The following is a 14,582-nucleotide window of genomic DNA, read 5'->3' on the forward strand; positions in this document are numbered from 1 at the left end:
GACTCTGTGGACCTGATTCCTCCCAGAGGTCATGCTCTTTCTCAATGGTTCTAATCTCACAACATACAAGAGAAACAAACCTCCCTCCCTTCTGTTGGAACCCACCAATCAGAGGCGCCAAAGTGAACGGCCAATCAGAGAGAGGCGTTGCTTGAACCAATCAGAGCGCCTGAAACGGACGTCCAGACGCGGGGAATCAAACCCAGAAACAAAATCGCTGGTGGAAAAAATATCCAAACTCTGAAACTTCCTTATTGTTCTGTTGACGCCCGTTTTAGGATTTTGTTTCCCCGCCCTGTGGCGCGAAAAAGAAATGTGTTTCGAAAGAATGTATTCGGTTCAGCGCTTTGTTGCGGAGGCCTGCCCAGACGTGATGAATGGAGTGTGATTGCGAACAGGATCCGGAGATCTCGATCCCCTCCCCCCGGGCTGTGACGGACAGGATCCGGAGATTCCCCGTCCCCTCGCCTGTGACGGGAGGACTCGGGCTGTAGAACCGCCTGCAATGCGGGTCAAGGTGAAGCGCTGGAACGCCATCGCTACCTGGTTCTGGGTGGCTAACGACGAGAATTGTGGCATTTGCCGCACGGCGTTTAACGGCTGCTGCCCGGACTGTGAGTAAGGGGATGGGAAAGGAAAAGAGGGACAGAATGGGGACCGGGGGGAAAGGAAGGGAGTGAGAGGGAGGGAGAATACGGGAGACAGGGGTAAGAATGGGAGAGTATTGGGGAGGGGGATCCAAGCCTCCAAAATGGGAGACTGGAGATCCCCTAACCCCCAGATGTCCCAAACCCCATCCCTCAAATCATATTTACATTTTTGGGAAGATAAAGTTTAAATGATGTGGATATAGTTAAACACAAGCTAACCTAAATTCATTTCCAACATTAAGTTTTTTTTTAAGACTTAAGCAAGGTGAGTAATCATCTAAAAAGGACTGGAGATTAGCCAATGTTGTTCCCTTGTTTAAGAAAGGAAGCCGGTGAGTCTGACATCTGTGGTGGGGAAGCTTTTGTAGAAGATACTGAGGGACAGGATACATGCACATTTGGAAGAAAATGGACTAGTTAGCAACAGGCAGCATGGTTTTGTACAGGCAATGTTATGTCTCACCGATCTGATCGAATTTTTTGAAGAGATGACAAAGATAATTGATGAGGGAAAAGCTGTGAATGTAGTTTATATGGACTTTAGTAAGGCATTTAATAAAGTCCCTCATGGCAGATTGGTACAAAAACTAAAATCATGTGGGATTCAGGGTGGGCTGCTAGATAGAAATAAAACTGGCTTGGTCATAGAAGACAGAGGGTAACGATGGAAAGGTGTTTTTCAGAATGGAGACCGGTAACTAATGGTGTTCCACAGGGATCAGTCTTAGGTCCTCTGTTGTTTGTAGTATATATAAATGATCTGGAGGAAAATGTGTGTGGTCTGATTAATAAATTTGCAGATGACACAAAGATTGGTGGAATTGCTGATAGTGCTGACGATTGTTAAAGGATACAACAAGATATAGATAGATTGGCAACTTGGGCACAGAAATGGCAGATGGCGTTGCCATCTCTGACAAAGAAGGCATATGGCATGCTTGCCTTCATCAGCCGGGGCATAGAGTACAAGAATTGGCAAAACATGTTGCAGCTATATAAAACCTTTGTTAGGCCGCATTTGGAGTATTGAGTGCAGTTTTGGTTGCCACGTTAATAAAAGGATGTGGAAGCTTTGGAGAAAGTGCAGAGGAGGTTCACCAGGATGTTGCCCAGTCTTGAGCGCAATGGCTATGAGGAAAGGTTAAAAAGACTAGGATTGTTTTCACTGGAAAGACGGCAGCTGAGAAGATAGAGGTCTATAAAATTACAAGAGGCATAGATAGGGTGGATAGTCAAAGGCTTTTTCCCGGGGTTGAACTTTCAATTACCAGGGGGCACAGGTTCAAGGTAAGAGAGCAGAAGTTTAAGAGAGATGTATGAGGAAAGTTTTTTGTGCAGAGTGGTAGGAGCGTGGAATGCACTGCCAGAGGAGGTGGTGGAAGCAGGCACATTGGCAACATTTAAGAGGCATCTGGATGGTTACATGAATAGGGAGGGAATAGAGGGATATGAACCAAATAAGGGCAGAAGGTTTGTTTTTTGGTTTAGTCAGGGCATGATGATTGGCACAGCCTTGAAGGACTGAAGGGCCTGTTTCTGTGCCATATTTCTCTTTTGTTCTTTTCCTCTTAAAGTTCATTCTGTTGCTACATGAAGTAGGAACCACACTAAAGGTGCTTTCTGGTCAATAATTTCTTCTTTCCACTATAATAATTATTATAAATGGGATAGAACTGTAATCTGGCTTAGAAATGGCCATTTACAAAATGTAAAAGAAGTAAGTTTCATTAGACTGACTTGCTCTTTAATTGTTTCTCATGCATATTGAAGTGGTACTGTGCTTCAGACTGTATTCCTTTCACTGAATGTATTAGCTGCTGCACCATAATCATTGCAAACTCCATTTCTCTGAAGAACCAGAGCAGCAAGTACATAGGGATACCCTTATGCTGACATGGAATTGTGATGGTGTTTTCCTTCACTGTTGGAACACACTTTCTAAAGATATCTAGGTGTATCTACGTCCCATGGGTTGCAATTGATACAACTACAGCAACAAGACGAAGTTTTGAGGCTCTTCAGAGACTTTATGAAAAAAGATGTGACATTGAGTCACGAAGAGCTATTAGATCAGATGGCAAAAAACCTTGGTCAAAAAGATAGATTTTAAGGGGCATCCTAGAGAGGGAGAGAGACTGATGTTTCTGGAGGGCATTTCAGACCTTGGGACCTGGACAGCTAAAGACAAAGGTGGAGTAATTAAAATTGGGGCTGCTTGAGGCCATAATTAAAGCAACACAATTATTTTATAGGGCTGGTAGAGTGCAAGTTATGGAGTGAGTTGAAAGCAAGGTCGAAAATTTTAGTCTGAGTACCACTATAAATCCGAGCACAGGTGTGGGAACTAAACTATACTTAATGTGAGTTAGCACACTAGTAGCTGACTGTGAATGAACATGTTAATTTAAAGGAACCTACTAAAATTCTGTAAATAAAATTTATACACGTACTTCGGTCTATGTTGACTTAACAGAAATTAATTTGCAAAATATTGTATAGGCTTGCTGTGGGCATTTGGTTCAACTCAACAAAGAAATTGGTCTTGAGGTGCTACAGTATTCTGGGAGTCCTGCTTTTGCTTGACACTTGAATACTTGTTTTAAAAATGCATTTACATGGTAACTGATTATTGTGTTCAATCATTTCACCTTTCCTAAAAGTTGCAAGATTGTAGTTTGATACAAACTTGGGTGCAAAAAATATGACTACTGTTATTAGCTGAACTGCAATGGTTGTTAAAATAGAACATCAAATGGCTGGAATTTCTTTTTCACGATTCATGCGAGGTTTCTGATCAATGGTAGAAATTTAAAATGGTGAAAATCAAATTATAATCTCAATAATATGAAAGCCAGTTTCAAGTTAGGTCACATGGAATACAGGGAGAACTAGCCATTTGGATACAGAACTAGTTCGAAGGTAGGAGACGGAGGGTGGTGGTGGTTGAGGATTGCTTTTCAGACTGGAGGGCTGTGACCAGCGGTGTGCCACAAGAATCGGTGCCGGTCCACTGCTTTTTGCCATTTATATAAATGACTTGGATTTGAACATAGGAGGTGTGGTTGGTAAGTTTGCAGATGACACCAAAATTAGAAGTGTAGTGAACAGCGAAGGTTACCTCGGAGTACAACAGGATCTTAATCAGATGGGCCAAAGAGTGGCAGATGGAGTTCACTTTAGATAAATGTGAGGTGCTGCATTTTGCACAGACAAATCAGGGTAGTTAGTGGTAAGGTCCTGGGGAGTGTTGCTGAACAAAGAGACCTTGCAGTGAAGGTTCATAGTTCCTTGACAGTTGAGTTGCAGGTAGTCAGGATAGTGAAGAAGGTGTTTAGTATGCTTGCCTTTATTGGTCAGTGCATTAAGTATAGGAATTGGGAGGTCACGTTGTGGCTGTACAAGACATTGGTGAGGCCCCTTTTGGAATACTGTGTGCAATTCTGGTCTCATCCACACCAACCACATATCCAAAATAAATCTAATTCCATTTGCCAGCATTTGATCCAAATCCCTCTTAAACCCTTCCTATTCAATACTCATCCAGATGCCTTTTAAATGTTGTAATTGTACCAGCTTCCACAACTCCTCTGGCAGCTCATTCCATCCATGCACCAGCCTCTGCGTGAAAAAGTTGCCCGTGGGGTCCCTTTTATATCTTTCCCCTCGCACCTTAAACCTATCTCCTCTATTTTTGGACTCCCCTACCCTGGGGGAAAAAACCGTGTATATTTACCCTATCCATGCCCCTCATGATTTTATAAACCTCTATAAGGTCATTCCGCAGCTATAGGAAGGATGTTGTGAAACTTGAAAGGGTTCAGAAAATATTTATAAGAACGTTGCCAGGGTTGGAGAGTTTGACCTCGAGAGAGAGGCTGAATAGGCTGCGGCTATATTCCCTGGAGTGTCAGAAGCTGCGGAATGACCTTATAGAGGTTTATAAAATCATGAGGGGCTTGGATAGGGTAAATATACAGGGTTTTTTCCCCAGGGTAGGGGAGTCCAAAAATAGAGGAGATAGGTTTAAGGTGAGAGGGGAAAGATATAAAAGTTGCCCCTGGGGTCCCTTTTTCACGCAGAGGGTGGTGCATGGATGGAATGAGCTGCCAGAGGAAGTTGTGGAAGCTGGTACAATTACAACATTTAAAAGGCATCTGGATGAGTATTGAATAGGAAGGGTTTAGAGGGATTTGGATCAAATGCTGGCAAATGGAATTAGATTTATTTTGGATGTGTGGTTGGTGTGGATGAGTTGGACCAAAGGATTTGTTTCCATGCTGTATAGCTGTAATTCTCTGACTCTATTCTGCTTAAAGCTGAAATTGAATTCAGATAGAAACTAAAACAAATTTTAATTTTAGAGTGCAAAACTTTTTTTAATAGACTTTTTTGGGCTGAAGTTGCCAACTCAGTTTATTGCATCTTTTGCTTTCCTGATGTGCACAGATGCTTTAATATTTCATGAACCAGTAGCATAAGGGAAGTGTGGAAAAACGGTATGGAAACAAACCCTTCGGTCCAACTCATCCATGCTGACCAGGTATCCAAAATAAATCTAGTTCCATTTGCCAGCTGGGAAACTTTGCACAGAACTGACTACAGAAATGTTTGTGTTTCAGGTAAAGTTCCAGGAGATGACTGCCCATTGGTGTGGGGTCAGTGCTCTCATTGTTTCCATATGCATTGTATCCTGAAATGGCTGAACTCCCAGCAAGTGCAGCAGCATTGTCCTATGTGTCGACAAGAGTGGAAATTCAAGGAGTGATAAGCAACTGGACAATTTGAGCCTCTGGACTCCACACTCAGTTAGATTTTGTCCATTTTCTTTGTGTTGCAATAATAATGCAACAATAAAAAAATTAAACAAACTATTGAAGAAATTCATGCCAATGAAATATTTTGCTTTTTGTAAGTATTAAAGTATGTAAGTATGTATCTACATACAACAGTTGAGCTGCCAAGTGAGCAGCCAGATATTACACACAAAATACCTACTATCTGACTTATTGAGCTACCAGTAGAATTAAACTTTTTTATAAACATTGCATTGTATTGTTTATTTCTCAAGTTAAGACTTCAGTCCAACCAATGGAGATCCATTTCTGTAATTTTGAAGCTGTGTAGTTCTCTTTTGTATCTACTAAAAAAGTAAGGAAACAGTACAGTACAACTTGGGCACAATATTTTGTATTTGAGAAATGATTTATTTTTCTAATTTAAAAAAGACTGATTTGGACTAACTTTATTGGAAATGCTAAAACAAAGGACAGACTTGTTTAGCTATAAAGTTACTGAATTGCCATTGAGTTTTGCAGCACAGAACAAAGCCATTCCAAATCTATGTTGTGTTCCATTCCCTTTTGCCTTTTTTAGAGGTGAGACTGCAGTTGCAGTGGCAGCATGTTTGGTTTTGACAGGTAACAGGTTAACCAGTTAGTGAATTACTTAACAAGCATTTGTGAGCAGACTATGGTGTTGTCAGCATCATGCAGGATCTTGCTATGTCTGGACCCTGGCAGTAAGAGGTTGAGACTTTGTTCCAAGAGATTCAGAGTTAACTAAGGACGGAAAACAGTACAACTGCTGTCTTCTCATCTCAACCTTGCCATTGACTATGGAATTTGTGGAGTTTAATGTTTCTGATTTCCATGAACCTTGTGATGTCTACACTAGTTCCCGGATATTGACTGTGGCTGTAGTGCTTTCCTGTCCCCCTTGCTCCTTGGGCCTCAGCCACATTCCCATTGGTCACAGAGTTAGGGTTGCTGGACTCTGTCACACTGAAACATGCTTTCAGACCTTTTATTAAATGGTGAAGCAAGAACCAGGTATGATCGTAATAATTACTTTAACTGGGTGTGTGGGATAATGACCAGAGTAGTTAAAAACCCAAATGTAATTTCACAGCATGGTAATAATCTCCCACTTTTAAGACACAAACCTATTGATTTGTTACTAGCTTTGACCTCACTTAAGTTTTTAAGTTTTCCCCTCAGGGTGTTGATCATGTTTGGTTTTATCTTCTTTTATTGAACTTCATTAGTTTGTTTCTGATTCAAGAGAAAGTAAAGAAGATTCATGATAAATATTTTTTTTGGGATTTGCTTTGATCTGGAAGCCCAGGAATTATGTTTTTCTTTATTCATTCATGGGATGAGGGCATTGCTGACCAGGCAGCATTTATTGCCCATCCCTAAGTGCCCAGAGGGCAGATTAAGAGTAAACCATATTGCTATGGGTCTAGAATCACATGTAGGCCAGACCAGGTAAGGATGGCAGTTTCCTTCCCCTAAAGGACATTAGTGAACAAGCTGGGTTTTTCCTCAACAATCAACAATGTGGTTTCATGGTCATCATTAGATCCTTAATTCCAGATATTTTATCAAATTCAAATTCCATTATCTGCTGTGGTGGGATTCGAACCTGGGTCCCCAGAACATTATCTGGGTCTCTGCGTTAACAGTCCAGCGATAATATCACTAGGCCAATGCCTCCCCTGTTGATTATGGGGTATAGTTTATAGTTATCAATTGCTTTAGTTCTAACCATTTGTTTGTATCCATCAAATTTCAGGCTAAAAGACATAATATTCATATCTATCATTTGGTAGGAATGCTTTGAATTTAGTGACTTGCACTGACTTTTTAACAGTCTTGCATCCTGAGTTGTTCCATGTACTGTTTGAACCCCATTCAGACATTTGAGTGTTAACTGGAACTTTGTATCTAAATTCTAAGCTATTCTCAGCTGCTTCAAAAATGACCTTCCCTCAACCTTAAGCTCAGAAGTGAGGATATTCAGCACTATCTACGACTCCTGAGATACTCCTGAGATACAAATGCAGCAATATCTGAGGAAGGGTCACCAGACCTGAAACGTTAACTCTGTTTCCTCCACAGATGCTGCCACACCTGCTGAGCTTTTCCAGTAAGTTTGTTTTTGTTCCTGATTTACAGCATCCACAGTTCTTTTGGTTTTTATGCAGCAAAATCTGGTTGGTATCCAGGTTTGAGCTGACTTGGCAAGTAACGTTTGTGCATGCAAAAGTGACAGGCAACGACAATCTCCAACAAGAGTGAAAATTACAGATCAGAATTATTTTGTTTAAATTGGGAAACTGCATACAATAGAATTTTTTTGATTTAGCATCTTTTCAAGAACATGGTCTTTTAGGATCAACATAAACCTGAAAACAGTCAGTGTGAAATTGAGTCCCAATTAGACTTATAGTACAATTCATACTGTACTGAAATACACTTAGTTTTACTTTTCTCACCAGTTTTCATGCCACCTCACTTGCAAACTATATTTTTATTATTTTAGTGTCTTTATAATTTGATTTTTTAATATACTTCTGTTGGGATACAGTGGTTAAAGCAGTTAATTTTTTTATGGAAGTATAAATGCTTAATAAAAACATTTTCTCAATTTACAATCTTTTACAAACATATGCAAATTTCAGCAAGTGTAATTTTTGAAAGTCATTTTCCATAGCTGTGAAGTTATCACATTTAACAATCCACTGGAATTAGGAAATCATTATTTTGTTTATGCTGATTTTGCCATTAATTTTGCTCGTGTTCATTCTGCTCGATGTTCAGCCATTTTGATTTTTGAGATATGGCAATACTTCCTCATCTGAATTCCACAAATCAATTAGTACTTGTGGTGAGCATTTATTCAAATTGCTTATTAAGGAAATCATCAGGTTTGTGTGTTGAATGTGCCTTAAAAAATCTGGTTGGGCTTCAGTGTGAGTCAGCTTGCATTCTGCCAAGTATGTTCTCTGTAGTTGCATTAGTTATGAAAGTTGTTTCCTGTCTGATGGCTGGGTTCAGAGAATCTCCTTGCAGCTGGAGACAAACTTTGAGTGAGTGATCCAGTTGTCATTGGGTCATACAGCACAGATACAGGCCTTTGGCCAAACTTGTCCATGCTGACCAAGTACCTGTCCAAATGTCGTTTAAATGTTGTAATTGTACTCATCTCTATCACATCCCCTGGCAGCTCATTCTACATATGCACCACCCTCTGAGTTTAAAAAAAAAAATTGCCCCTCAGGTCCCTTTTAAATCTTTCTTCTCTAACCTAAACCTGTGCCATCTATTTTTGGACTCCCCTACCCTAGGGAAAAGACCATGGCTATTTACCTTATCTATGGCCTTCATCATTTTATAAACCTATATAAGATCACCCCTCAGCCTCCAACAGTCCAGGGAAGAAAGTCCCAGCTTATCCTGCCTCTCCTTGTATCCCAGACCTCCCAGTCTCAGTAACATCCTGTAATTTTTTTTGCACCTTTCTAGTTTAGTAACATCCCTCCTATAGCAGGGTAACCAGAATTGCACGCAGCACTCCATATGTGGCCTTACCAATGTCTTGTACAGCTCTTAACATGATGTCCCAACTCATGTAATCAATGCTCTGACTGAAGTTAGAATGTCAAATGCCTTCTTCACTGCCCTGTCTACCTGTGATGCCACTTTGGAGGAATTATATACCTGTAACCCTAGGAGACCCTATTCAACAACACTGCCCAGACCCCCAACATTAAGTGCAATTCCTGCCCCATCTTTTCTTGCCAAAATGCAACAACTTGCATTTGCCAGAATTAAATTCTATCAGCCATTACTCGTTTCACCAACCCAGTTGATCAAGATCCCCTTGAATTCTTGGATAACATTCTTTACTGTTCTTTGTACCATCAATTTTGGTGTAATCCGCAAATTTACTGACCTTGCCTCCTATATTCTCATTTAAATTGTTTACGTAAATGATGAACGACAGTGGACACAGCACTGACCTTAATGGCACACTGTTGGTCACAACCCTGAAGACATCATAAGGAATAAGAAAATGGCAGAGATGTTCATCAAATATTTTGTTTTTCTTTGAGTAGGATGAATCAAGGAGTATCACTAGAAGTGTATCCGTAGATTTCTAAAATGGATTTGATATGGTGCCACTCAAAAGAACTCATGGAATCGAAGGATTAATTAACAAAAAGCAGAGAAGAAAGATAAACATTAAGTTGGCAGGCTGGAAGTGCCACAGGGATCAGTGCTGGTGACTCTGCTCTCAATAGTTATGTTAATGACTTGGCCAAAGGTACTGAGAGTAATATATCTAATATTTCTGATGATGCAAAATCAGGCAGTCATGTAAGCTGCCGTAAAAAGGTTCCAAAGATAGGTTATTCAGGTGGTAAACGAAATAGCAAATGGAGTGTAACATAGGGACATCCTTAGTTATTCAGTTTGGTACTAAGGTTAGGGATGGTGCTTTCAGGTGTAAATTATTTTCTAATGGTATGAGAAATAATACTTATAATTCTACAAGTGCTGCAGTGTCACTCCTTCATAAATACATGCTAGATTTTTTTAGAAAAATAATCTACTTTTTGTTTCTCATGACCCCATCTGTCTTTTCTAATATTTGTTTCACTGTCTGGAAATAATGTACATGTGAGTTGTACTCCCTGGTTTAGCCACTGTGTGTCTGTGATGATTCTGATTATGTGCAGCACCTCACCTGTTTATTGCCATCCTCTCAGACTTCTGTAAAGGGACCAGGTGTTCACACAATATCTTCACGCTAAAGTTAGAAACATTTTGTCAGCATAATGAACAGTCAGCATTATTCCTTCACCATTACTGGACCTTTTTTCATCAGTTTACACAGGGGCACATGCAGTGGTATTGCACAGAGGCTCTGAGAAACTTACATTGCTGAGCTCGAAAGAGTAGAACCCTATAGTACAACAGCAAGATCAACTACATTCTTCAAATGCAGACATACAGTTGTGCAAAGGGAAGAAAATTACAGGTTTCCTTTTGTTCTGGTACAATTGAGTCAGCATAGTGGATGTCAGCAGTGCAGGAAAAGGCCTCTTGACTCAAGTCCAGAGTGGTCAAAAACAACCACCTAACTACTTTAATCTCATTTTCCAGCACTTGGCCCATAACTTTGTATATTTTAGAATAGCAAGCGTATACATAAATACTTCTTAAGTGTTATCAGGGTTTTTGCCTCCACCACCCTTACAGGTGATGAGTTCCAGATTTCCACCTTCCTGTGGGTGTAAAGATTTTTCCTCACATCTCCCCTTACCTTCATCTCTGGTCATTGATTCACGAGAAGAATTTTTTTTAGAACCAACACTTTTAGTTGGTGCCACAAAGCGGTTAAAGTGGGGCATGTTGAAGGGAACTAACACCTACCTTTGGCATTATACCAGCTGAATATCATTGGAAAAGCCATTTAAAAAAGTGTGCAAACCAAAAAGACTGAAAAATTGTCAGCAGGGTGGCCCAGAAAAATCATGAAATTTAAGCAGTTGGAGTCACAGGAAAAATTACAAATTAGATCTGAAATCAATACAAAAATACTGGTTTCATAGCACACTTCAGAAAAAAGTCATTCCAATACATACATCCATCTCAGTGATACCAATATGCCTGTGTCCAAATTGTTATCTAATTATCCTTTCATGCAATCACTGCCAGATAAACCCAATAGTGCCAATAGCCCCATACTGTTTTTTCCTTCATTCATTCACAGGATGAGGACGTTGCTGGCTAGGCAGCATTTATTGCCCACCCCTAATTGCCTAGAGGGCAGTTAAGAGTCAACCACATTGCTGGAGTCACATGTAGGCCAGATGAGGTAAGGAAGGCCGTTTCCTTCCCTAAAGGATGTTAGTGAACCAAATGGGTTTTTCCTGACAATCAACAATGGATTCACGGTCATCATTAGATTCCTAATTCCAGATATTTATTGAATTCAAATTCCATCTTCTGCCATAGCAGGATTCAAACTTGGGACCCCAGAACATTATCTGGGTCTCTGGATTAACAGTCCAGCGATAATGCCACCAGGCCATCGCTTCCCCAAAATGACAGATATAGCAAAGGCCCAAATGGTGTAAAGTTAATGTGGCTGCAGAGTAACAGAATACTGAACGTAAGACTACTGAAGAGCCTGGAGTGTTGATAGAGGATTGGCTAACGAATAGATTACAGAGAATTTGGATAAGGAGGACATTTTCAGAATGGCAATGCATATTTAGTGGAATGCCGCAGGACTCAGTGCTGGGGTCACAATTTACAATATATATGAATGACTTAAACGAGGGAAGTGCATGTACTATCACCAAATTTGCATAGATGTTTATTGAAAATCTAATGGGAGACAAAAAGAAATTCAGGAAAGAAAGAGCTAGAGTTGGAATGCCATTAAAGTGAGATGGAAATTGGAAACAATGCAGTACATAACAATAAAAGCAAAAGGAGAAGCAGCACCAAAATAGTCATAATTATAAAAGAAGAGGATGGCAGAGAGAGGCATGAGTCAGAGTGTGTTTGACATGTTCATTGAAAAGTCATGCAGAGCTTAATCCTTCATAGGGTCACTTTTTATCTCGAGCAACTGAGTGAAATAAAAAAGATTTCTGAAATTGGAAAGAAACACAGTTGGAGGTAAATGGACATTCGTTGGACTGGGTACTGGTCAAAGGAAAAGGTGAGAGTCTAGAAAATATGCATGTGACAAATAGTTGATCTTTAATGCAGTTTATCTTGTGGAAATTGAACAAGTATGTAGTTAAAATTAGCTACAATGCTTATTTACAAAGGTCAGTCTCTCTTCTCAGGTTCAAGTTTAACCTGCTCCTTTGAGCAGGTGGAAATGACTCTCACCCAGGTTTCTTCTTTAATAATATACATGTCAGGATCCAATGATATAGTGGTAGCCTGACTGCTATTTTAATTAGATGCCCCAATCAGGAAAGCCTTTGTATCTTTCCAGCTGGACCAACCTAATGATAAGAGGAATTAGAACCAGAGGAATCCTGAATAGATCGATCTCTTTACATTTTTGTGAGCCCTGGAGGTGGGGGTTGCTACTCTTGCCTCATAAGGAATGTGGCCATTGTGCACTGGCACTAAGCGTGTACCTAGTTTCCAACACTTCCCATCTGCTTGCAAACAATTTTTAATATGTATTACCAAACACACCCTTTTACATACAACTTTTTATGTACATATTTCAATATAGTGAGAGACAAATAGAAACTTAGAGTTTACTGCTAACAAGGATGACTATTTGGTTTCTGAAAAATGGCCTAACAATGACTTTTTATTTGAATGTAAAGGAGACAAATCAGTTTATTTAAGTCATTTGAGTGACAGAAATTGGATAATGCATCCCTGAGATACAAAAATATTTAGCACTGTTTTTAGCGATGTCCATTGTTCAATTTATATATTTAAATAATCTCAAGATGTTAAATATTTGCTCTTTTGGAAACAATCGGACAAATGATTTATAATAGTACATCTTAGATTACATTCATTCAATTCTCACACTTCAACAAATATTTATAGTATTGTTCACAATATCACTGTTTCAAGCAAATCTAACATGTCACTTGAAACATCTCAAGTATTTAAATAATATAATGACTGTTTCATGAAAAAAATGGACTCTTACAGAGTCTTTAGTGCATGCAAGCATGCAGCTGTCAACAAAAAGCAAACATTTTAAAAAGATATCATACGTATATAAATACACAAAGTTCCAATTAATAGTGAAACAACGGATGGCAGCATAAGTATTTGGCAATAAGTTATATTATTAAGACAAATACTAAGGTGGCTGTCACTTATTTTGTTATCCAAAAATCTAAATTACATAAACTCATTGCTACTGCATGCATTGACAGCTGTCAAATTGTTTATCATTGCAACTGTATCCAATTTACAACTTATGTTTCCATAAATCTTTCTTAAACATGGAAAAATATCTTAAAGGACTTTACAAAGTATGTAAAATAGCAAAGATATGTGTTTTTTTTTTAAATTACTATTTCATGAGATGTGGGTGCCACTGATTAGGGCAATATTTGCTGCTGCTCCCTCATTACCCTTGAGAAGGTGATTGTGAGCTGCCTTCTCGGAGTCCATTTGCTAAGTGCAATAAAAGATCCTATATAATATTTTTACAAATATATCTTTCTATAACTTTAATCATTACCATAGAAATTCATTGGAAATAATCTCCCCACCACAACTGCTTGTCTTTTTATAAATATTCAATCATTTTGACATTACTGCTTTTATTCAGTCAGTACTCATGGAATTACTGCACCCCACAAATGAAGAAATGTTTTTATTTTTGTTTTATACCCAATAAGAGTGTTCATTTTTTTTATTTTTCTCTCCCTGAAGCTACTTGATGCCCAACCAGTAGGAGAGATGGAATGGCAGGGGCTGCACAGAGGAAGCGCATCTTAAAATATACAAATAGATTATTGACTTTTCTATTTAATAAAAAAAGTGTATTTCCGGAGGTATGAATGAAAATTTAACAAAATCCTTTGTCTGAAAACATACCAAAAATAATTTCTTTTTCCACCCACATGTTAAGAACGAGAGGACAGTTCACTCGCTCATTAGTAAACTCTTCACCTTTTCTTACACACAATCCTTAAATAAATGCACTAGAGTGGGTTTTCTTCAATCCAGACAATTTTCTTTTGTTCATCCTTTATTGCAGCTTTGACTAAGTTGACGAGTGAATCAAGATCACTCCAACCGTTGGCAATGCTGTTGTACAGGCACGGCAATGTATCCAAGCAAGTCTCTTCCCTTTGATAACACTGCAACAGCAAATCCTCTGTCACTCCATATTTCTGCATGATCTTCCTAAACAAAATCAAGAATACATCAACATGTCTTTTGCCACAACAGCACAGAATCATGAAAGATGAAGATATCACGTAAAAATCTTGAACTTCAGTCACAAAGATGGGTTGATGTAAATCGAAGTGGTTGTCTTCGATAGTATATACTGAATAGTACTGATCTGGATCAGGAGTCCTGTTTGGAGGACAATCATTATATTAATTTGATGTTTTTAATACGAAAACAATCC

General features: G+C 39.1%; 2 protein-coding genes across 2 annotated transcripts in view; one reads left to right on the forward strand and one right to left on the reverse strand.

Moving 5' to 3' along the window:
• Positions 1 to 216: 216 nt before the first annotated feature.
• anapc11 (APC11 anaphase promoting complex subunit 11 homolog (yeast)) lies at positions 217 to 5,695 on the forward strand. The gene is made up of 2 exons (XM_020530539.2): positions 217 to 614; positions 5,270 to 5,695. The coding sequence occupies exons 1-2, from the start codon at positions 506 to 508 to the stop codon at positions 5,413 to 5,415; spliced, it is 255 nt and encodes an 84-aa protein (XP_020386128.1). The 5' UTR covers positions 217 to 505; the 3' UTR covers positions 5,416 to 5,695.
• A 7,187-nt stretch (positions 5,696 to 12,882) lies between these two features.
• The window catches only part of LOC109931210 (caspase recruitment domain-containing protein 14-like), a 69,742-nt gene continuing 68,042 nt past the window's right edge, over positions 12,883 to 14,582 (reverse strand). The window contains exon 19 of the mRNA XM_048611105.1: positions 12,883 to 14,353. Coding sequence (XP_048467062.1) covers positions 14,149 to 14,353 — 205 coding nt within the window. The 3' untranslated portion in view covers positions 12,883 to 14,148. The remainder of the gene's footprint in view (positions 14,354 to 14,582) is intronic.

This window comes from Rhincodon typus, chromosome 23 (assembly GCF_021869965.1).
Source record: "Rhincodon typus isolate 14 chromosome 23, sRhiTyp1.1, whole genome shotgun sequence".
Taxonomy (NCBI): Eukaryota; Metazoa; Chordata; class Chondrichthyes; order Orectolobiformes; family Rhincodontidae; genus Rhincodon; species Rhincodon typus.

Excerpts from the sequence above, each read along its gene's own strand:
- anapc11 (XM_020530539.2), top strand. The coding sequence starts at position 506 with ATGCGGGTCAAGGTGAAGCGCTGGAACGCCATCGCTACCTGGTTCTGG. Across the intron at positions 615-5,269 it reads TAACGGCTGCTGCCCGGACT|GTAAAGTTCCAGGAGATGAC; the intron begins GTGAGTAAGGGG and ends TTTGTGTTTCAG.